The 23585-nt window shown below is 37.4% G+C and overlaps 4 protein-coding genes across 6 annotated transcripts; 1 reads left to right on the forward strand and 3 right to left on the reverse strand.

Annotated features, from left to right (window-relative positions):
* The first annotated feature begins 200 nt into the window (after positions 1-200).
* LOC113707154 (short-chain dehydrogenase TIC 32, chloroplastic-like) lies at positions 201-5634 on the forward strand. 3 transcript variants are annotated; one of them, XM_072063280.1, is made up of 9 exons: positions 205-493; positions 588-720; positions 1667-1898; positions 2079-2158; positions 2892-3045; positions 3549-3627; positions 4316-4400; positions 5101-5147; positions 5260-5634. In XM_072063280.1, exons 2-9 carry the CDS (start codon positions 615-617, stop codon positions 5425-5427), a joined length of 951 nt encoding a protein of 316 aa, XP_071919381.1. In that variant the 5' UTR covers positions 205-493; positions 588-614; the 3' UTR covers positions 5428-5634. The 3 variants fall into 3 exon arrangements, with proteins under 3 accessions (XP_071919383.1, XP_071919382.1, XP_071919381.1); XM_072063281.1 differs by having other exon boundaries at positions 203-720; positions 3555-3627; XM_072063282.1 differs by lacking the exon at positions 5101-5147 and having other exon boundaries at positions 201-720.
* A 1795-nt stretch (positions 5635-7429) lies between these two features.
* LOC113706240 (short-chain dehydrogenase TIC 32, chloroplastic-like) lies at positions 7430-9701 on the reverse strand. The gene is made up of 8 exons (XM_072063279.1): positions 9506-9701; positions 8965-9196; positions 8802-8881; positions 8558-8711; positions 8394-8460; positions 8209-8293; positions 7952-7998; positions 7430-7789 (listed from the first exon to the last, which is right to left on the reverse strand). Exons 1-8 carry the CDS (start codon positions 9609-9611, stop codon positions 7607-7609), a joined length of 954 nt encoding a protein of 317 aa, XP_071919380.1. The 5' UTR covers positions 9612-9701; the 3' UTR covers positions 7430-7606.
* Positions 9702-10065: 364 nt separating this feature from the next.
* On the reverse strand, positions 10066-12692 carry LOC113707155 (short-chain dehydrogenase TIC 32, chloroplastic). The gene is made up of 8 exons (XM_072063283.1): positions 12195-12692; positions 11657-11888; positions 11418-11497; positions 11142-11295; positions 10960-11026; positions 10778-10862; positions 10517-10563; positions 10066-10425 (listed from the first exon to the last, which is right to left on the reverse strand). Exons 1-8 carry the CDS (start codon positions 12298-12300, stop codon positions 10249-10251), a joined length of 948 nt encoding a protein of 315 aa, XP_071919384.1. The 5' UTR covers positions 12301-12692; the 3' UTR covers positions 10066-10248.
* A 3457-nt stretch (positions 12693-16149) lies between these two features.
* Positions 16150-18822, reverse strand: LOC113707209 (cytochrome P450 86A22-like). The gene is made up of 2 exons (XM_027229419.2): positions 18480-18822; positions 16150-18177 (listed from the first exon to the last, which is right to left on the reverse strand). The coding sequence occupies exon 2, from the start codon at positions 18106-18108 to the stop codon at positions 16447-16449; it is 1662 nt and encodes a 553-aa protein (XP_027085220.2). The 5' UTR covers positions 18109-18177; positions 18480-18822; the 3' UTR covers positions 16150-16446.
* Positions 18823-23585: the final 4763 nt, after the last annotated feature.

The following is a 23585-nucleotide window of genomic DNA, read 5'->3' on the forward strand; positions in this document are numbered from 1 at the left end:
TTATCTGAAACATAGGTCTTTAATTGGAACCGTAAAAGTCCAACATAGTTATAGATTTTGGTATCAGAGCAACATAGGTCTTTATTCATGTATATTTATGCTTAGCTATGTACATAAATTATTTACCAACAAACATTTTTGTTCCATGAATTCATATGTTTAAGGGGGCATATTTTATGTTTATCCCAACGCGCAACGCGCGTTTTATGCCTCCTAGTTTCTCACAAAGAACGAAACCTTGGCGACTAGGAGAGTAAACAATCTGCTGTATCTTTTTCCTCGTCTCTGACCTCATGCGTGTGTATATGGCTGCTAAACAAACCAGTCGTGTAACATGTTAAGCTATCCATAGTTACTTGTCGAGGAAGACAGGATTACATTCAAGATTCAACGCAGACAGGCTTACATTCAAGATTCAACGCCAAACAATTGAAAGATATGCTGGCCGTACGCTGATAGATGCCTTTCTGTCCCCACATACATATATATATAGGTGGGTGTTTTTCTGAGTTCAATTCCACTTACAGGTGAAAATACCACCTAATAAACATTCAAAAGATTGATTCTTTAATTACTACAATAAAAAGATCAAATTTTGGGAGCAAATCAGAAAGATGTGGTATCCTTGGAAAAAAGGGCCATCTGGGTTCTCTTCTAGCTCTACAGCTGAGGATGTCACTCAAGGAGTTGATGCCACGGGCCTCACTGCCATTGTTACAGGTCTTTTTCCTCTTCTGATGGTTATTTTTCTCCTAATCTTAATTTACATAATTTTCCCCTTTTATCCGTTGAGTGTTGCACGTGGTATATTCATATATGCAAGTTGTCTACTTTCTTTTTCCTGAGATTTTTGAACTGTTTGATGATTCATGACTCTTGACTCTTCAAATCTCATTAATATGTCAAGGAAAGATTGAATATGAACCAGATGAACTATGACTGGCGGGTGTGCTATGTAACGATGTGGCCTTTGTATCCTCGCATAGTGAAAAATAAGGAGAAAAGAGGTGGACGTTCTGCTGTTTGCGACTTGGTTCTTGTTAATCTATGTGACCTTCAGCAAAATTTCTTTTGGATGATTAATTATCAACATTCAAGCATGTAGCTACTCTGCCAGACTTGGACCTTGCTTTGGCCTCGTGCAATATAATGAACCATAATCCAGCAGTGGCTTACCTCTTTCTCTGCATAGTAAAACTAAGAATACCTTGTATTTTGCATTTTCTCAATGCAATGGGAAAACAGGAACTTTTAAGTGGTGGTAGGAGATGATTCTGGTTCTGGCAGTCTATGTGTTACTGTAAATTGATCCAAGAAGGGAAATTGATTAACATCCATAAACTCCGCATTAGAAATTACATTCATTTAGTAGTTTGGGCTCTATAATCTCTATTTTGTGTGGATGATCTCATGTGTGTTATGTTAGGTAATTTTGTGTTCATCATTATCACCTTTGTCTTATGCTCATCCTCGGAAGATGTTTTAGTATATTTCTAATTTACGTAGTTGATCCTTTTTGCTTTTCTGTTGTCATTTGTTGCAAATCTATTGATGGGAATAAATTTTAAAATATTTAAAATTTCTGATTTTTATGATAAACTTTTTTTTGACCCGGGCAAGCTTTGTTGTCTCATATCTGCTGCTCTTCCTTCTTTACAATTTTCAGGAGCATCCAGTGGCATTGGCACAGAGATTACTCGAGTCTTAGTGTTGCGTGGTGCACATGTAATTATGGCAGTACGAAATGTGGATGTTGGAAGAAAGGTAAAGGAAGCCATACTGAAGGAGATTCCTAATGCTAAAATTGAAGTTATGGAGTTGGACCTCAGCTCTATGGCATCAGTTAGGAATTTTGCATCAGAATACAACTCTTCTGATCTTCTTCTGAACATTCTGATGTAAGATAATCATATGTCAAATATTCAATTTTCATATCCATGGTGTTTTAATTCTTAAATATTTGCTTCTTCTTGGGATATGTATTTAATGTTAATCATTTACTTTCTTGTGCATTTTCTTCCTTTTTCCTCCTATTTACTTGAATTTTTCTTAAATTTGACATTTTTTGTTTTTTAAAGTAACAATGCCGGGGTTATGGCACCACCATACATGGTTTCACAGGATGGTATGGAGATGCAGTTTGCAACTAATCATATAGGTATGCTTGCTATTTATTTCTTGTACATATGATGTTTCTTGAGATTGCAAGTCTATGATGTTAGAAAATGTTGGGCATTATTTGAAGTGTTATGGTGCCATGGATATTTCTTCTTCCATCCAAAAACATAAGTAAAATCTGGCATGCAGTTGTATCTTTTGTTGCTGCATGTTAATTCAAAGCATTTTTTGTGACTTTGTAGATTGGCAAGTGAAAGTTGATGCTGTAGGTACATTTATGTTTTCTATTAGTTAATAAAAGTGGACGTGAAGATTAGACTATTAAATAAGAAAAGGTAGACCATTATTAACTAACCCCAGATGGTGAAGCCTGTCTTGTACCTACTTGCATCGAATTTCTGTACCATGTTTCTTTATAGGTGAAATTTTATGATAGGGATTGGAATTTTTTATCACCACATAACCTACCGATTGTTTGATTAAATTCTTCACTTGTTGGCTTGTTCTTTCTTAGCTTCTCTTAAGCCCTAGAGTTAGACTTCCAGTAGAGTGGAATTGTCTTTTCATTTTCTTAATAACTTTAAAGATGTTCTATTGGTTGAAGGACTTCTGACTGACTAAGAGAAAATCTTCCAATTTGAAACTGTGGAAATACATTTCTTGTTTGGTTCTACAAGCAGTCTTGTTATAACTCCTTTGTTTCTCTGTTCTTCTTACTTTCAAGCACAGATGATGACTGATGCCAATGCTAATCACTTCACTCTTTTGTGCAGGTCATTTCCTTTTGACAAATCTGTTGCTGCAGAAAATGAAAACCACAGCACGTGACTGCCAAAGAGAAGGGAGAATAGTTAATGTCTCATCAGTTGGACACAATTTCACGTATCAAGAGGGAATCCGTTTTGACAAGATAAATGACCAATCAAGGTGGCATAGACAATGCTCTTTTGTTTCATTAAATTCCTAACTTTTGTGCTTATTTGTTCAGTCAGTTGCTACTAAACAGATGCATACCCTTATTGGAAAATAGAAATCTGTATAGCCAACCAAAAGCAATTGGGGTTACTTGAGACAAGATGTGTTCTTATGAGTTCACTTTTTTTGTGTACATGCAACACTAGATAAAAGAATAGGAGGAGAGAATTTAGGAAATTATAAACTTGAGATCTCCAGGTTATATCAAGAGGTCAGCATATTGATAACATCAACAAAGTAGACCAAAGCATTGGGGCAAATGATCTGTTGAGGTATATGTGACAAAAATCTAAAAGCTGATTGAAATGATAAATTATTTGATACTTGGGCCTATGGGGTAGAGTTCTCAGTTCTCGTACTTAATAAAGTGGATGAACTGATTAGGGTTGTAATGAATGATTGCTGGTCATAATTGTTTATAATGAAATGCCTTCTGTTTCTTCATTTGTTTCCAGCTACAGCCCTTTCCGTGCCTATGGACAATCCAAACTTGCTAATATATTGCATGCTAGTGAACTTTCCAGGCGCTTGAAGGTAATCACCTTTAGCAGAAAAGTGACTCTGGAACCATTTTACTGATGAGTTGCATAATGTTTCATATAAAACTAGAGGCCATCTAAATCTCTGTAGCCTATGACTATTTTGATCTCTTGTTGTATCTGGAGGCAGAGTAGTAATTATCAAATCTTGGCATGCTTAAAATATTCTATTATAGTTTGAGATGAACAAATTAGAAAGCAGTAATATAATAAGTGAAATACATTTTCAGTATTTGACAGTGTCCCTGTGAGTTAATAAATCACCCTTAGACAATTATTTTCATGCTTTTCAAATTCTCATTCTGGTCTGGATTTTTAGATGAGGTGTCCTGGAAGCCCTTAGATGCTACCTGCAGCACACTGTCACTATCCTTTACTGCAAGAACAATGATTGATGTGTATACAACATTGAGTCTCAGAAGCAAGCAAATCTATAAGCATAATATCATTTATCCTTGTAAATATGATCATGTGAAATAATTGCATTTGAGTGCATGAGTTAATATTTGGCCAATAAGCATACATACATACACATACATATACATATACATGTATATGTGTGTATGACTAGGGATGTACTAGATTGCTAGTGTCATATTCCACTTCATCTATTAATATCTCAAAGTTTTCCTGCTCAGCATGCTCAATAGAATATGCAGTAACGGCCTTTTATCCTCCCACAGGAAGAAGGCGTGAATGTAACTGCTAATTCTCTTCATCCTGGAGCAATCAACACAAACCTTATGCGTCACCAGAAGTTCGTGGAGGGTAGAACTCTGTGCCTTTTCTGACTGTTCTTTTCTATATTTTAAAGTAAAGGCTTTCCCATAATATACCAGTAATACATGCAAAGACAGACCTTTTGTCAGACCATAGTGAGCTTGATAGTTTGTTGTCCTTTACACACCTGGTCCTCACAGGAAAATGGGAAAACAGATCAATAGAATTCTTGTAGCTACCACAACCCTACCTAATCTCAACACATTGTAAAAACAGATCATCCAAAATTTTTTCAAACTAAAGCTTTTGAGGGTCGTAGTAATGAAAGTCAACTACAGGACAAAATTTGCTCAGTTTTGATTGTTGTGGTGCGCACAAATTTTTGTTTATCAGAATATGAGAATCCTGGCTATATTCAAAATCCGAGGGTAAAACATGTGCAACTTTCGTCAAACTAGTTAAAGAGTTCAGGTTGATGCAAAAAATGAAGTCTCCATTGCATATACAATATCTTATACATAAAGCCTATCACAATGCTTCAGAGGAAAAAATTATTGCTTTTTTTTTTAGTCAATATGGTTTGTGGCCAAAATATTGGTAGATGAAATGAGAAAATAGCTAATAAAAGTACATTGTATGGCTAGTTATGAGGCTTCCCTTGATATTATTCACTTGACATGATTGATTTATGCTTCTTTAGATTAAATGAGGTATATTGATTGTTTATTTTGGTTGACTTTTGATGCAGTTGTGGGAAGTTTGTTTAATAAACTCTTTTTCAAATCCATTCCACAGGTTCACTTCATCTCGTATTGTTTCTTTAAAGAAAATCTTGCTGGCACCTCAAATTGGAGGTGCTTGGTGAAGTATTTTCCATATGTTTCATTCCTGTTATCCTGCTTTGTAGGGTGCTGCCACTCCATGCTACGTGGCTTTAAATCCGCAAGTTGAAGGAGTACGCGGCGAGTACTTTTCGGACTCTAATATAGCAAAACCAAGTGCTTTAGCTAAGGATGCTGAATTGGCGAAGAAACTGTGGGACTTTAGCTTGAAATTGACAGATCCCAAGGAGTAGATCGGACTCAACCTTGCTCAATCATATATTTCTGGTGCTATTAAATGATGGGATGTAAACTAATGGATTTGTCATGGAAGATTTTCGATTCTTGCTGGTGTGAGCATCAAATAAATGGATATGTAGTTTGACGATGAATTAAAAGAAAATTATTTACTAGCAGTAATGTTTTTATCAACTCGGATATGAAATTTCTGTTCTGCTCAACTTGAGAGTTTTGAGTTTGTTTCCCCCTTAAATCAGACCAAGGCATCATAATATCTGTCAGAATTTGAGTAATATGTTTTGGCTTCTGTTCTATGGATGGTATGAAAACAAATTCAGGGGCCGTTACCTTCTTCTGTTAAACAGTCAGACAAGGAAGGTGCAAACAGATCATGATCTCATATGAATCTGTATATTTCATGTTGTACATTGCATCAGCATATTGCTTCTAAACATAAGACAGGAGTACCTTCCTTGCTCAGACTTGTGAACACAGGTGAAATTCAATACGATTAAGTAGTCTTAGCAGCAGGTAGACAAATTTTGCGCCGCCTATACATGTCTCATAAGTAAGAGTTTGCATTGCGTCGAATGTGTTGTTCTTATGTTAGTGAGTGTATATTTTGCACGGCATCGTCCAATATTGTTTAGAGATGAAATATGGTTTGCGGAAACCATAAGTAGTTGGTTTTCACCTACGGCTGTTTTGAAAGCTTTCCATAGCTGCTGTTGTGTGTACGGCATGTTGGCGAGGAAGGACGTTCAGACAAAGAAGTTCTGTTATAGTCCACAGTATCCTAGGAATACAGGGGACATCATTAGAAAATAAACAATGAGGTTGGCGTTGTATCTGTTAGATTGTATTGTCAACTTAGTATTTTGCGTTTTTTTAATAGGTTGTGTATAGCTGCTTAGTTCACGTAATCACCTAATGAGGATAGCTTAATGTCATTGAAAAAAAAAGGGGAATTTTGTTTCTTGTAATCTTCATCATACTATTAAAAACCATTAGTCTTATTAATTCCATAAACATTTGTCCGTTTCCTAAAGCATCGATGGAGGCCAGATTATGATAGTTTTAAGGAAGATGGAGGCAAATAACTAGGATCTAGGAGTTTTCTTTTTTTTTTTTGGATAGAATTAATAGTGAATTACACACATCATTAATTTTGAGAAAAGTTTCTTAAAAAAAGATGCTCCAATTCTGGACGAGCCAAGAAAGATACATCCGTGAATTTCAACGCTTATTCTAAACGTTTCTCGACATGTTTGTATTATGGTTCTTGGATCATTTCTAATATTTCTTTTAAATCAGGTCTAGGAATTTCGCTAGGTAAATCTTTTCTCCAAAGCATTGCACAGGTTCATCTCATCTGTCTTTGCTTCTTTAAAAGCACAGTTGTATGTGATTCTTTTCTTGTAGTTTTACACTCATTTGTCATCTCTAATTTCCTGCAGGGTGCAGCCCCTCCGTGCTATTTGGCTTTAAACCCAGAAGATGGAGGAGTGACTGGCGAGTATTTTTCAAACTGTGACGTAGGTAAAACAAGTGGTCTAGCTAAAGATGCAGGGTTGGCAAAGAAACTGCGGGACTTTAGCTTGAGTTTGACGGATCCCGAGTAGTTGGGAAGGCAACCTCACTTTTAATGGAAATTATGTGGGATGCTGCTCGATGAACTTTTTACTGGTAGTCTCTGTTCAGGCGAAGTAAAAAAGGTGCTCTTCAAGATTCATGGGTTGAATTTCGATGGAAATTGAACAATGTAACTGCCCCAGTAGTTCTTTTTTTTTAAAAAAAATAGAGGACAACAAGAAGGAAAGTTAAAATGTGTCTTTGTTTTTGTTTTCATTTTTTTCTTGCTAGATGGTTAAATGGTTCAGGTCTTCATATTGGAACTAGTTCTCGACTCACATTATCTTATGCACGGCTTCGATTTTTTTTTTTTTGTTTGGGCAATCGATGGAGAAATGTTTAATTGGTATAGTATCTGTATATATCAACCGTACAGAACTGACATGAGCATAGCAGATTGTTTTGTTTGAAGTGTCGATTCTGAAAGATTGCAACCACCACCGTAGACTCGTTCCTCTTCACTACACATATTTTAGGCATCAAAGGTATGTTTAATCGTGATAAACCTGATTTCTTGTACAATTTGCTACAAATTTAGTGAATGTAAGGGAGAAGGCTCCCTCAGCAGTGATAGACATCAGTTGGGGGAGCTGTCAAGTTCAAGCTGAAATCCCACAGTTTCTTGGCTAATTCTGGATCTCTGGCCAGAGAACTCGGTTGGGATAAGTTACAATCTGCAAAGTACTTTCCGCTGACTCCCTTAACTTGTGGATGCAATGCCACATAGCATGTAGTTGCAGCTCCCTGAGACCACCACATTGAATCAAAGTTAACAATATTAATTGTTAGATCAGCTTTAATTAGATGGGCTGTGGTGAAATCAAGATACTGACTATCATTTTATGGACAGTGGGCCATATGATTTTATCGCATTAAGAAGAAAAAAAAAAAAAAAAAAAAGCGAACCTGCTGAACACTCTTGCAGGCAAATTTGCCAATCTTGTTAAATAAACCTGAGTTCCCAGAAGAGGAATGAATCAAAAGTACAACAAACTAAATTAGGATCCGAGGATAAAAGTTTCAAAAACCCCAGGTGCAGTTTTGTTCACGGAAGTGTACTAGCAAACAGAATAATCTTCTGTTTCAAAATAAACAAAGGAACAAAATGCTCGAGAACCCCAACAAAATGTGCAGAGCGCCTTTCTACCGTGTAAAAAATTTACCAGAGAGGAACCTTGAGTGGCGAAAAATTTTTGTAACAATAATTCCAGGATGAAGTGAGTTAGCAGTTATTAGCACCCCTTCTTCCTGTTAACATTCAAAAGACAATTGTGAGTTTAAATGGACCAAAAGATTCTCGAGAGGTAAAAAGAATAGAAACAATATGGGTACATATGCAAATACGTACCTTCAAGCGCCTCGAGAGCTCAGTACCATGCAATATATTAGCAAGTTTTGATTGGCCATATTTGAACCTGTAATTTGTTAGCAATATTGATTAAGGGTTCGTTCACAGAAGGCTAATGAGATCAAGTTCTCGTCGCCATAAAAATTTGGAGCTGTGATGATTACTTGTTATCCACATTGATTTTATCGAATCGTATCCCTTCATGGCACACAATGCCATGAGCCAGTGATGAAACGTTCACAATTCTTCCTTCTATATGGGTTTCTGCTGATGCGTTTTTCATCGTCTCTAGTAATAGGTTTGTCAGAAGAAAATGGCCTGGAAAATGAGGAAACGCATAAACAGGGAGAAACTTACCCTAACACACAAGGATCACACTTATAATTAAACAGGTCTAGGTAGGTATACCCAAGTGATTAGTCGCGAAATGGAGTTCGATGTTGTCTTCAGAGAGCAGAAAGTCAAGAGTCGCGACACCTGCATTGTTTCTGTCAAGAAATAGAGACAGACAAATTGTCAATTTGTCAAGTTAATTGGAAGCATTACAATTTTTGGAACGAAATACTCTCACATGAGAATGTTCAGTGGAAGACCCGTGGCCTTGTATTCTGCAGCGAATTTCCTCACTGATGCCATTGCGCTGAGGTCTATCTCCATGACTTCAATTTTAGCAGCAGGAATTTCTTCAAGAATTGCATCTTTGACAGCTCTGCCAGCATCTGTATTTCTCACTGCCATAATCACATGAACCCCGCGTAAAGCAAGCACCCTTGCTGTCTCCAGGCCTATACCACTTGATGCCCCTGGAAATTACATCAGTTCTTAGCATTTGTACAAACTAAGTCTGATTCATAGTGGACGTCTCAGTTTCTAATCTCCGGAAAACTTTTTAGGATCCTGACCATCCTGTTTTATCGAGAGCCTTTCATCGCAAAATCATGCAACATGCGAATTGAGCCTTTTGAGAATTTCCAAGTACGTGAGTGCATGTACTAGCTAGTCTATAATTTGGCTATCAAATTTCTTTTTTCCTTTCATAAAACATGGCTTTCGAAGCCACACAGTAAATGAGTATAATCAAAATCCACAGTAGAAGCGGGCGGGCTGCATACCAGTAACAATGGCGGTGAGGCCTGTTCCATCAATCCCTTGTGTAACTTGCTCAGCTGTTGTATTAGCTGAGAATCCTGAAGGCGTTTTTCTTTCAAAAATCCACATGTGCCCTGAGGTTATGGACTAGGCAACCTGGAATCTGAAGGGCAATAATCAACTAGTTCATGCAAATTTACTCCAACTTATATACTATATGGTTTCAATTTGACAACTTCAGAAGATTAGCATTTTTTTTTTTCGTTTGTGTCTTTACATTCAATTTTGAAGCTAACGTCGTTTGATTGCGTCTTGGGAGACTTTAATCTGATGCCGCAAAACATGTTTGTTTGATTGCGTCTTCAAAAACATAAACTTAACAAACAAATGTTGTTTGATTGTCGTGGAAAATTCGAAGTTCAGAATTATGCGTGCAGGCTTGTTCTTCATGATTTGAATCTTAAAAAGCTTCTATTATTATTATTTTTTACTTCAAATGGCATATTCGAAGAATTCAACAAAATTTGAGGACTCGCTCAAAAAAAAAAAAGAAAAAAAAAACATAAATTTGCACGTTTATTCGTACAAATTAGATTTACTTCTTGTATTAGTTGGCGTTTATAAGAATAACATAACTAAACAAAATTGGATAAACATTCGACTGGAGAGGCTCGGGATCCCACATTGCACAGCTGCGGCCCGTTATTACAGTAAGATATAGAAACGATGAGCCCCAAATTGACTAAAAAAACTCCCTTAGAAGTCATCATAATATATTACTTGGGGGGCCTATCAAGCTCAAGCTGAAATCCCACAGCTTTTTGGCCAATTCCGCATCATTAGCTAAAGGGCTTGCTTGGGACAAGTTACAATCTGCAAAATACTCTCCGCTGACTCCCTTGACTTGTGGATGCAATGCCGCGTAGCAAGTAGTTGCAGCTCCCTGAAACCACCATCAATCAATTCTTAAATCCAATGTCATAAAAAAAAAAAAAATCTGCAATTGACGGTGCAATAAAGAAGTCGAAGCCAACCTGTTGAACATTTTTAAAGAAATATTTGCCAATCAGGTTAACAATACCTGCATTGCCAGAAGCCCAGGTCAAATTATATTATAAATGTAACGAGGGACAGGACCATGCTCGAGCGCCCCTAATCAATTACTGGATATTCTGGTTCTGTATATTATGCAGGAATGATCCTAGTTTCGATGAAATGACATGTTTGACAGCACCTAAGATAAGAAGTGTGTTGGTTGGTTAAGTACTGTTTATAGTTGACAGAGAAAGAAATACCAGAGAGAATGCTGCTATTGCGCAGAAGATCAGTAACAACGGATCCTGGATGAACTGAATTAACAATTACCGGAATCCCTTCTTCCTGATTGAAATGGGAAAAAATAAAATTTGGAGGGCAAAGTGAATAAGAAAACAAAGTAGAGCTCGGATGTCTTCTGGAACCACAGATAATAGAGTACCTTCAAGCGTCTTGAGAGCTCACCAGCATGCAGTATATTGGCAAGCTTTGATTGCCCATATTTGTACCTGAAATTAGAAAGATCAAGGAAAAAATTTCTGTTCTAGTAAGTATTAACGAAAGTATCTTTGAACGGCTAACTACATGGATAGAAATATGGGGGTGCATGCCGTGATTACCTACCGGGTATCAACGTTGATTTTATCAAATTGTATCCCTTCTTTGTACACGAACCGATGACCTAATGACGAAACAACCACAATCCTTCCTTCTACATTGCTCTCTGCTGCTGTACTTTTCATTACATCTAGCAATAAGTTTGTTAAGAGAAAATGGCCTGCAAAAAAGTGATTAATAATTAGTTCTGAGACAGTATTTAACCTATGTGCAACTAAGAAATTCATTCTCCTCCAAATAATAGTCAATGAGAATCAAGCAGTTGGTGAATGACAGGCTTACCCAAATAATTAGTTGCAAAATGGAGTTCAATGTCATCCTTAGAAAGATTAAATTTAGAAACCATAACTCCTGCATTATTGCTGTCAGAAATGGACAGACATTTTCAATCTGTTAAGTTCCGAGTATAAAACAGTTTCTAAAAGTACAGGGCTATAATCGATTTTGAACAAGATATATCCAAAAAAATGCTTGTGCAGAAACTTCTGAAGTTATATTGATTGTGACTAAGCCGCTCTCACATGAGAATGTTCAGTGGAAGACCCGTAGCATTGTATTGTGCAGCAAATTTCCTGACTGATACCATCGAGCTGAGATCTAGCTCCATGACCTCAACTTTAGCAACAGGGATCTCTTTAACAATTGCATCTTTAACTGCCGAGCCAGCTTTTGTATTTCTCACAGCCATGATCACGCGAACCCCACGTAAGGCAAGCACCCTTGTTGCCTCCTTGCCAATGCCACTTGACGCCCCTGAAATTACAATTAAGCATCTTTAATCAAATACAGAATGAATCTAATCCCAATTGTATCATCGCATTCTCGTTTTGTAGAGAACATGGATGTGTCTTCACAATTTCTAACTTCATCAATGTTAAGTACAAAGCAAAATTGCCTTGAAGAAAAGGTACAAAGCAAAATTGGAGCAGAAATAACTGGGGGCAAAAGAAGGTGGTATTCAAATTTGGCAATTCAACAAATGCAACCAAGTTTAATCAGGTTGATGTGGAATTGAGCCTGGAGCTGTTTTGGGGAACAGAAAGGAAGAGGAAATTATACCTGTAACAATGGCAGTCAGGCCTGTTCCATCAATCCCTTGAGTAACTTCTTCGGCCGTGGTACTAGCTGAGAATCCAGAAGGGCCTTCTCTTTCAAAGATCCACATTTTGCCCTGAGTAAAGGATTCCACAGCCAATGAATGTATCTTCGTTCCCCTCGTTAAGATTATAACGAATTGCTCATGCAATGGATACTGTTAACTTCATACAATTATAGCCAGCGGCTGACAAGGCTTTCCAAACTCTCAACGTTTTGAACTTTGTTAGCAACCGCCCTTTTCTTTATTACTTTCAGGTGCAGATATTGTGGTCAGTATATCCAAATGCTCTTACTTCCCGAGATCTTAATAAACTATGCAAAACACAGTTGCCTTTTTCTGACCGTAGATGGCTTCAACTTTCAGGCTTTGCTCAGCCAGCAATGATGAGTCGACGAATGTTTCACTTGAATTGGCCAACTATCTGATGACAAGACCAAGTTAAAACTGTACGAACTTCAGTTTGTCTTTTATTACAGTTCATGCACTAACGCCCGGAAATTTGGACTTCTTCTTGTTCTGGAACGGTCAACATGTCCATCATCAATCAGGTCATGACCAAAAAGAAAAAAAAAATTCGGTGGAAGAATAACTCTTTAGGTAATGTGCTTTGTACGGCGGTTGCATAATCAGTCAAGTCAACTTTGTACAGCGGTTGCATTGCATGTGAACGCTTGAATCCAACTAGTAGCAGTGGAAGAGAGAGTCGCAGGGAACGAATGAAAAAATTCTGCTTGTCTCTGCTATATGGGGTTCTACCCGCTGAAATTTGGTACTTCATCTAAGATACTGCTAACGCTCTGAATGCGATATAAACTCGCCGTATGAATCTTTTGACGTATTGATCTTCTTCTTCTATTAGATCAATAGACAAAGAGAAATCTTGGGATTGTTACCTTCAAGAAATTAATGCATAGAATTCTATCTTTTTTTTGTGGAAGTCAGCAGACTTTTGACGACGTTTTACTAATCTTAACCCCGTGAGAACTCTCAAAAGCCGGCAACTTTTGAAGGTCTCACAGGAGACTAATATACTAACCACCCAAACCCCCCCAACCCCGATGTGGGACTTCAACCTCCACAAGGGAGCCTGCCAGACCTAAAGAGACCCCTTAGCCCCTATAGCTTTTTTAAATTTTGGCCTCGCTCTGTTTGGATCCAGGAGTTTTTCAAATACTATAAAAAGTTTTAAAAAGTACCCTAAAAAATAGTTTAAATTTTTTAATATTTAAAATATATTTTAAAAACTCTACTACTCTTAAATATTTCAAAATATTTTTTAAAAATATTTCAAAATATAATCTAAAAATTCTATTACAGTAAAATTTTTCAAAAAATACTCACAAAAATAGCTAACCGGCCAATTTATAAGCTTGATTAAGCTTGCCGACCAATTTTTATAAGCCAGTTTACAAAACATCCCGAAGTGTTATAGCAAATTATAGCAGCTACCAGGCCGGTAAGTGTTATTGTCATCACAACTTGACTAACCATGCAGTGGAGCGGAGGATTCCTATCATTGGCTGTGTTCAATTTTGTTGACTAGAATGACATTTTAGAGACTATAGGCGCAGTCCAACTAATGACTGGAAAGGTCTCTTTTGCATTAATATTAGGAAGATGGATGGTGGTACCAAGGCAGGCATGACCTAGTAGTACGTGAGTGTGGGCTTTAGTGGCTTTTATTTTAATAGCTAGGGAAAAGCTACTTATGTATGTACCGCTTTATTTTACTTCAACGAGACTCCTGGAGTTGGTCACCACCTTTAACGTGGGGTGGGAGGTCAAGGGTTCAACTCTTGCTTCTATCAAAAAGTTGTCACTTAATGTGATTTTGCTTAAAATCCATGTGGGTGCTGTGCATTCGTATGGTCCGATGATGATTTAGTCCTCATCGGTTCCTCGTGATCCTCTTGGATCCCTCTCCTAGTATAGGCTAGATTAGGAGTAGGAGTAGGAGTAGGTGTAGATGTAGGTGATGACAAGTGACCAAAAAAAAAAAAAAAAGAGACTCCTTTTCCTTTCCGGACAAAAAAAAAAAAAAAAAAATTAAGGGCATGACCTAGTAAAAGACTTTGATGGACAAACCAAAAGCTACCGTACAAATTTTGGATTCTCATTCAAGTTTTGTCTTCATTTTTCCTGGCTGTGTGCATGGCAGGGTAAATCTGAAAAGGCACCTGAGAAAAAAATCATAAATGGCTCTAACGTTTGTATTTATAATCAAAAAGTTATTAGTTTTTCTTTTTTTTAATCATAAATGACTTTAATAACGTTTGTCTTTATAATCAAAAAGTTCCAAAAAATTTTAAATGCGTTCCATTCTGGTCGTCATCACAAGTCAGGACATATTCTCGGAACAATAGGCCGTTTACAGGAATTCTTATAAATCGTGCATTAACACAATTTTCGCACTAACGAGATTCAAATATACGATTTTTGTAAGAAAAAAAAAAAGTGATCCATCCTTAGCAACTGATCCGACATGTGTTGGTAAGCAGATCACAGCTAGCGGTGGTCCGTCCTTGCCTTTCCTTAACGTTTGTCAAAAAGCTAATTAAGCAGATTACTTGCACGAAATAGGAAAAAAAAAGGTAAGGAAAATAGCATAGAATATGGATTGTTCAAGTAGATCTATTACAATCTTTGTCTAGCTCACGAAAAGAAAGTGCTCGGGGAAAAGTACGTAATTAACTAACCTCCCTGATGATTGCTATAAGTATCGAATTTTCCCTGTACTCGTCACATTGGATTAAATTGACTTATCCTTTCTCAAGCATATATTAGATCAGAGAAAATATATAATCCCAGAACTGAATCATCAAGAACATTGGAAATTTGTCAAGCATTAGAGGAATTTTTTTTTTAAAGTAGTTTTTAATTGGCATTTGAGCCATTATTAATTGTTATTATTATTGACCTATATATATATATATATATATACATTTCTTGGAAGGAGGACATGCACATTGTTTTAAGTGGTGAGCGGTCACTATAAATTTATTTTAGGTGGGTGCCGTTTTGGTGGCATTACGACTTGTGTCATGAGCAGTGCTACAAAACAAAGAGTCTATGAAGCTTCTGAACCCACTAAAATATGTGAGAGATGAAACGAACAAATCAAAAACGAAGGGCTGCTAGCGTTCCTTGCCAATTTTGCAAGGACAAATGCTATTTAATAACCGGAAATGTAGGTCAAAGAATTTCCCTGCGAAATTATATGTAGATTGGTTCATCATCATAAATGCCAGCCGATCTTTGGGTATGATTAAAAACGGTTAACTGTGGAGTGTGGACCACTCTCCTCATCTGAATATGAAAAAGAAAATAAACAAAAGGCATAATTCGGCAAAAGAACAAAAAAAAATAGCCCACTTATAGCCATGGGAAATTTTCTGTTAAGAGTTTAGAGAATTCAATGCTCAAGAACTTCAAATCTGCTGGAGTTTAATTTCTCAAAAATTTGAAGCCCTACGTTCGATAATTAACGTATTAAGAATTTAAGAGCGAATTTTCTTCTTTTTTTAAAAAAAATTTTTTTTTTTTGCTAATTAAAAGGTTTTACTTCAAGGGATAGTAGCATAAGAATAATAAGAGTGTTGTGTTTGAGTTTTTATTCCACTAATAATCGTTTATTTTGTTGTATTTGGATTTTATTCCATCAACCTTTGAACAGTTAGTAGAATAAAATCCAAACCTAACAAAGAGCATTCATTATATACACAAAGAGCATTCATTATATACAAATGCTTATAATTCATTAAGCAAGAGAGGTTCAGCAATGCCTACCATCGATATACTTTTTTTTACTTCGAGATATAACCTACACCAAAATTGAGATTTTATTCATATATATATATATATATATTAGAATGCAATGCAATAATTTGAACTCTTGGAAACAAGAAAACCGAAAGATGAAATGCAGGGATAAAAAAGGATATATTAGAGTTACTGACTCTCGATTCCAGGACTTTTATGAACTGGAAAATGTAAAAAAAAAAAAAAAAAAAAAAAAAGAAGACAGAGGGACACTTGTGATAAATAATCCGTTGTGAGAGGCACCCCTAAATCGGTCGGTCTTGATTACCATGAGATTGAAATGTGGGTCCTATTTGAAGTGATCGAATGACCATCAATTGATTGATTGTGGCCGTCCATCACAAAGAATTATCTTTGGACCGTCGTATCGTACCCTAATATGCATCATATTAATTATATATTAACAATTGCTCCGTCACCACAATCGACCCCATTAAGCATTGGAGCCTCTGCATGACAGGATCCATTACCTAGATTCAACCCACTATGATCGACCCTGCCAACTGTAGCCAATACAGGACTCAAATCCCTTTCATGCACATTGACCTTGAGGCCATTTTTCATGAACAACGTCAATGACATCTTTTGCTCCACCCTGTGCCCGGGAGCCACCGTGAGCCGGTGGCGCAACAACACAGCCGCCGCTATTGATTTCATTTGCAAGTATGCCAAATCTTTACCCAAACAAATCCTTGGTCCAGCATTAAACGCGACGAATTTAAATTGGTCATGGGGTTCGAACTTTTGTCCATCTTCTGATATCCATCTTTCCGGTCTAAATTCAAGGCTGTCTTCGCCCCAAACATACTTCATTCGCCCGGCGGCGTATATTGAATACGTAACGCTTGAGCCCGCCGGAACAAATGTACCGTCCGGCAGTATGTCATCGGAAATTACGTGCTTGGAGTCTTGGGGCACGGATGGATAGAGCCTGAGCGTCTCGGACAATGCTGCCTTAAGGTAAGTCAACCGCTCAACCTCTTCAAACACCAGGGGCTCTTCGAGCCACTTTGAAGTGTCACTGCCCCGTGTCCCTATCAGAACGGTGCAGAGCTCAACCAAGATTTTCTCCTCCACCCTGGGGTTCTGGCCGACCAGCCAGAAGAACCAGCTCAGGGCCACTGATGACGTGTCGCGTCCAGCTAGGATGAAATTGAGTGCCACGTGTTGGAGGAACTTATCCGTGTAAGATTCCTTTTTCTTCATGAACCTGGATAGTAAATCGTCATGAAGGGGCCCACCATTCTGCTGACTCAGCAATTCCAGCTTGCGCGTGTTGATCACGTTGGTCATGTAGTGGTCCACGTGTTTCAAGCTATGGGTCAAACTCACTTCCATTCCGAGCCGGAGCCACTTCTTGAGCTTCCAGATGGACTCGGGCAAAATAAACCTTTGCAAAGTGGCTTCTGTGGCTCGATCAAAAGCCGTAGCGAAGCCGTTCTCCGGTAGCCCAGGAGACAGAGTCTGTGGGTCCTTCCCGAAAGCCAAGCCGCATATGTTATCAAAAGTGAGCCGGAGGAGCAGGTCCTGAAGGTCAACGGGCTTGCCCTCAACTTGAGCCGCTTTAAGAATCGGGCAAAACCTCAGCTTGATCGCCCGGCTCACCCACCTAGCCATGGCTTGCCTGAGCGTCCTGGTGGTGAATTCCAGTGCAGCAGTCTTGCGCTGGAACAGCCACGTGTCGCCGTCGGAGTTGAAGATCCCCTCACCGAGTAGATCATGGAACACGGCTTGCCAGGTGGGACCCTTGGGGTAATTGTCGAACCTAACCTTCAAAATATGCTCTAAATTCCTGGGGTCGCAGGTGACGGTCACGAGGCCTTGCTTCCGGGCTAAAAATGGAACTGCAAAGATGCAAGTCTGGTACGTGCCGCCACATGACCGGAGGTTGTCGGCGATCCAGTCGTGCATGCGCTGAGAATTCTGAATCAATCCGGGCAGGCTGCCCAAGATGGGCCACAATCGTGGGCCCCGCCAGGACCTCGCTATGAATCTGAACCATACAAAATAAGCAGCTGCAAGTGACAAAACCATCATGACCGTCGATGGATCCATCTCAGCTCCTTTTTTTTTTTTTCCCAATTCAATTGCTTCACCAATTCCGATTGTAAAAATGTAATCCCGCTGTAATAAAGAGAACAAGAAAACCACTTTTAGACAAAAATAATAATGATGGTAATTGTCACGTATGGACATTTATTTAGTCACATCGCTTTTCCTTGCAAGGCTTAAGTTTCGTTTAATTCGAGTAAAAGGACAATTAATTAATTAATTAAAATTCGAAAAATGAATAATCATAATGCAAAAACTTGGCATAGGCCTTCATTGAATTTTTTTTTTTTTTTTTTAAAAAAATGGCAACGACGGTTGATCAATTAAAACTTGAAAAACCAACATCCAGAATGCAAAAACAGTTCTGAACTTACCAAAGAGTATAGCTGAGGATCAGTAATTGTAGACTCTGAAAATGACCCCAAACATGAAATCCCTTGTCAGAATGATTGCTGAATTGGACGTCCTATATGTACTTCTTTAAAAAATTCTCCGAGGATTAGAGGAGAAAAAAAAAAGAAAGAAAAGAAAAACAAGAAAATGAGGTTGAGAGAGAAGAAGAGGTGGTGGTGGGGTGGAGAGAAGAAGGAAGGAAATATTGAAGTAGAGGTCTGTCTGTGAATGGCAGAGGGGAAAGAAGATAAAGTGATTTATAGGAAAGCAGGGAAAGGAGAGGCAATAAATGAGGGGGCCGGACTGTTGTTGAAACTGGAGGGGGGATATAGAGACATCATGCAGCAGCAGAGAAGAAGAGATTTATGATTTTATTATGTAGCAATATTTGTACAATCATAATCATAATATATATATATGGTAAGTACAGTAGTATATTACGCTCATCTCTGTTTTTTTGTGCTGTGTAAAACGACCTTAAAAGCTTTTGCTATCTCAACTGTATAGTTCCACAGCTAAACTAAACAAAACCAGCTTTAAAGCGCCAACATTAAATGCCATCAGGGGTCGTTGGAGGGAAGGGGGAGCCAAAAATTAAACAGAGCCACGACTCACAAGCCCAAGCGGACACTCATGTTGATGATGCTGATGCACCTCCCCCTTCTTCTTCTTCTTCTTTTCTTTTTTTTTTTTGTTTTTTTTCTGTTGCAACTTATATGGTGTAGTGCAAGTCTATTTCAAAGACTTGGCCCAAATACCACATGTATTTATCACAAAAGAGATATCACTCTCACCGCCCCGCAGCCCCATTGGAAGCAATCTGTCATGCCAATGCAAAAGTCACTACATGTAGTAGTAGGGGGGATTAAATGATGTTTTAGCGCCCTAAGTCTTGGACTAGTTTCAATTTGTCCTTTATCTTTCAATGTTAACGTATTTAGGCACCCTGTATTTTATATATGCTTGTTCAATTAGGTCTCTCATCTTTCAATAGTTATGCGTGTGCGTGCGTGCGTGCGCGTGTGTATTTTTTGCTTCTTTTTTTTTTAATAGTCTTAACTCTTAAGACATAAACAAAGAAAAAGAAAGAAGAAGAGGAGGCGGGGTGGCGTGCTTTTATTAAAATAACGATAAAAAAAAGCCTAACTGCTTGACTGTATTTCGTTTGCAATCCTTTTATAATTTCACGTTTCAAAAATTTTTACACTTTAGTAGTCATTAATTGTCCTCAAATTAGCACTAATTAAATTTAAAATATTGAAATGAGAATTACAAAAGCACGATCTATCCCGATTGTGAGAGAATAACAATCGTATGAGTGAAGTATATACAAGGGACTGAAATGATGCTAGCACTAAAATTCAGGGGCCAAACATGAAATTGCCCCATGGAGTATGTTACACGATGATTTTATAATACTCCTAGAATGTTTGGTTTTTTTTTATTATTATTATTATATTCCTCTATCTTAAAAATGCCGTGCTCACCTAATTTGGCTGGAAGAGCCCCCTTAAATTCCAGCATTAAATGTAGGAGAAAAGGTTAAATGGGATTAGTTGAGAAAGTGTATGAAGACCTAGGCGCAAAACACGTAGAGAGGAAAAACACAACAAAGAGAAATAGTTTCTCTTTTTGCTGGAGCTGATGATGCAAACAGTTAATTTCTTTGACTTTGATTTCCTTCACTTTCGGGGTCGGCAAAAAAAAAAAAAAGTGTTATAGATAATAATAACATTTCCATATTTAATACATATATATATATATACTTTTACAAAGTTAATGAATAGGCCCCCAAATCTGGTTTTAGGTTTCATTCTTGCTTACGGTTCAGAAACTTAACATGTGATGTGAGAAGGACTTAAAGGTCTGGTGACCGCCTCACCTACGTTTTAAGGCTATTAAACCCTCCTCTTCTACTTGCAAAGGCTTTTAAGGATTTGCATAAGTTGAGCCTAATGTTCGGTTCAGTTTTGGAAGGTTATGATTTGCTTTTTCTCCCTTATTAATCTCATCATGTATTCTCTTCCTCATATTTATTTGTTGTTTTTCAACTTCTTAAAGCCTTTTATTGTCACCTTTTAATGAGCGAGTAGTTGTAACTTACAAAACCCTCATGTCTTTGTTCAGTCACTACTGTTTTTCTTGTTCTTCGTCTTCATCAGTAATAATTACTATGGTAAATAACCAAACAATAATGACCCGTAATTTCTGTTCTGTAGTACTTAATTTTTTTTTTTTTTTGTAACATTTTGCAAAACGGATAGCTTAAGCAATTTCAAAGAGAAGACCGCTTACTAGTTGTCTTGGAAATCCAATTAAAGTTTGATACGTACTGACGTTATATGGCACTTCAACTTTCTGCTTTTAACGTTTTTGACTGTATTAATTATGAAGAATCCAAAAATTTTGTCATTCAAATACCAGGTTGGGTAGCATCATATTATATGGGGCTGTCATGTTAGTGCTTCAAAGCTAAAGCTGCCAAATTTGGTTTCAAATTAAGAGTTTTTGTGTGATTAATCAAGGAACAATAATAAGTTATGAATTGGTGTTAAAATTTAAAAAAAAAAAAAAAAAAAAAAACCCTCCTCTCATGTATTCTTGGTAGACACAATTTCACATACCATACTAGAGTTGATGCGCTGCTCTTCTTACCCTTCGCCACATTTGTGACGGTTACCAATTTCACATCCTAATTAATTTACCCCTACTAGTTCTAATCAGTAGAGTTGGCTAATGACATTGGAACAGCCAGTAGAGCAGTCCCATCATCAAGATGCATAGCTGATGCCAAACCAATCATTGAGAGTTTGTATGCCATGCAGCAGCAGCCGCCTTGAATCTTGATTTGCACTTAAGAGCACCAATTCACAAAGGGGTCCGTCTGAAGCAACTTCTTGAGTTGAATCTTGATTAAAATCGCGTCTGTTGATGATACTTACAGGTTTTTTTTTCTTGATTTTCAATGAAATTTTCTTCCAGTCCAATGTTTGGTAATCGATGCAAGAGTCGGCCCCAGGAATTCAGATTATTGGCTTTCTTCCATCAATTGATTATGAATGTTTAATGACCTCTACAATCTTACATTCTTACCTAACCAGCACACAAATCTATAATTATGCTCAACACCTAAAGTTAGTCCCTTTGGATCAATACTTATAGATCGATGCAAGAGTCGGCCCCAGGAATTCAGATTATTGGCTTTCTTCCATCAATTGATTATGAATGTTTAATGACCTCTACAATCTTACATTCTTACCTAACCAGCACACAAATCTATAATTATGCTCAACACCTAAAGTTAGTCCCTTTGGATCAATACTTATAGAGTAGGGTCTTCCTAAGTAAACAACGTGTGGAAGTAAGTGATAAGCAATCACCTCCCTGTAAATCTATCATTTTTCTTTTGGTTCTCGTTAAATTTATATTTAAGGTGGGTATTAAATTACAATAATTAGTGGATTTTCTTTCTGATCATTATTGCTTAACCCTAGGGAGAAAGAAAACCCTAGGGGGGTTTAGGCGCATTTAACCCTAAATAAATTTTAAAAAAAAAAAAGGATAGAAACAATACACTACAAAACAGTTCAATTTTGGTGTTAGTTTGATGAACTAAAGCATTACTTTTACGTCCCGGTTGAGCTTCAGGTGAAGGGGTCCCTTCAATTAATAAAATCGAAATTTCTCAATGCATAGGTAGGGCAGGATGATGAGCAATCAAATTGAGGGGGCTACGAATGTGGGATATGAAGAAAATATTCCATCTAACTTCTAAGCTTTCTTCAATGATGTTTCATATTTTGGGACCAAATTGGCATTTATCTATTATTGATTGTGTAATCGCTTGCCCATTTCTGAGGCTATAAATGAGTCTTGAATTTGGTTGTAGACCATGTAATATCGGTGGCAAATCAAATTATTATCCAACACACACACACACACACACACACACATATATATATATATACTTCAATCATTTCAGTGTCGATAAGTAAGTATATTACACAGTTCAGTTTTACTTTACACTCAATCATATATTTTCTTACCAGCAAAACAAAAGGCATTGGAAAAAAGTTCTAGGTGAAAAACAGCACTTAAAAAAGTGTCTAAGTACACTATCAATTGCTTGGCTGGCTCTTCTACATATAATATAAAACAGTAGACTAGATAATCTCTCTATAAGTTCCAATTTCCATAGTCTTCATTGACTCAACTTACATGAATTTATGTAATTGAAATGGCAACGTATTTCAGAAAACAAAATTCAGATCAAACAGCGGTGGGCAAGGGCTGTTCGTGGCACAGCCTGCCTCCCTTCTCTATCAATCACAAAACAAAAGGGGCAGTCATACCATAACGTGGCTTGGTAGAAAGTGTACACTTGTTGCCAAAGGAACAAAAAATTTTTTGTTCTTTGGGGAGGGACCTATCTGGAGGCTGCAAACGAGTCGAATCGAGTCGAGTTTTGAGCTAATCGAGCCGAGTCTCAACTAAATTTTACCGAGCTCGAGCTCGACGAGCCAGCAATTTTCGAGCTCGAGCTCGAGCTCAAAAAAAATAAAAAAATAATTATTTTATTTTTAAAAAAATAAGTAAAATAATATTTTTTTTCTTAATAAATAATAAAATATTAAGGATATATACGTAATTTTACTATGAAAATAAAAAATAAAAAATATATATATGTAATATACATAATTATATATATATATATACTCAAACTCGCGAGCCGGCTCGTGAGCTAACGAGCTTAATATTTTGAGTTCGACTTCGAGCTCGAGTTTGACTCGAGTCGGCTTGAGCTCGACTCGAACTCGATTAATATCAAGCTCGACTCGAGCTTGACTCGAGCCGCTCGCGAGCGGTTCGATTCGTTTGCAGCTCTATCTGGGATGGATGTTGAGCTTTCTGTTTGCATCACATCTATCCATCGACCATTGTCCAAGCATTTACTCAAAGAAGTTAGCGAGTCCTCAGATTTGGTGCTGGGCTGAGCCCATGATTCATCTGATCAACCTTTTGTACATATCCATACATTCTCTGAGAGTGTATGATCTTGAATTTGAAGGCAATGAGCAAATTTTTTT

The sequence above is a fragment of the Coffea arabica genome, chromosome 8c, assembly GCF_036785885.1.
Source record: "Coffea arabica cultivar ET-39 chromosome 8c, Coffea Arabica ET-39 HiFi, whole genome shotgun sequence".
Lineage (NCBI taxonomy): Eukaryota > Viridiplantae > Streptophyta > Magnoliopsida > Gentianales > Rubiaceae > Coffea > Coffea arabica.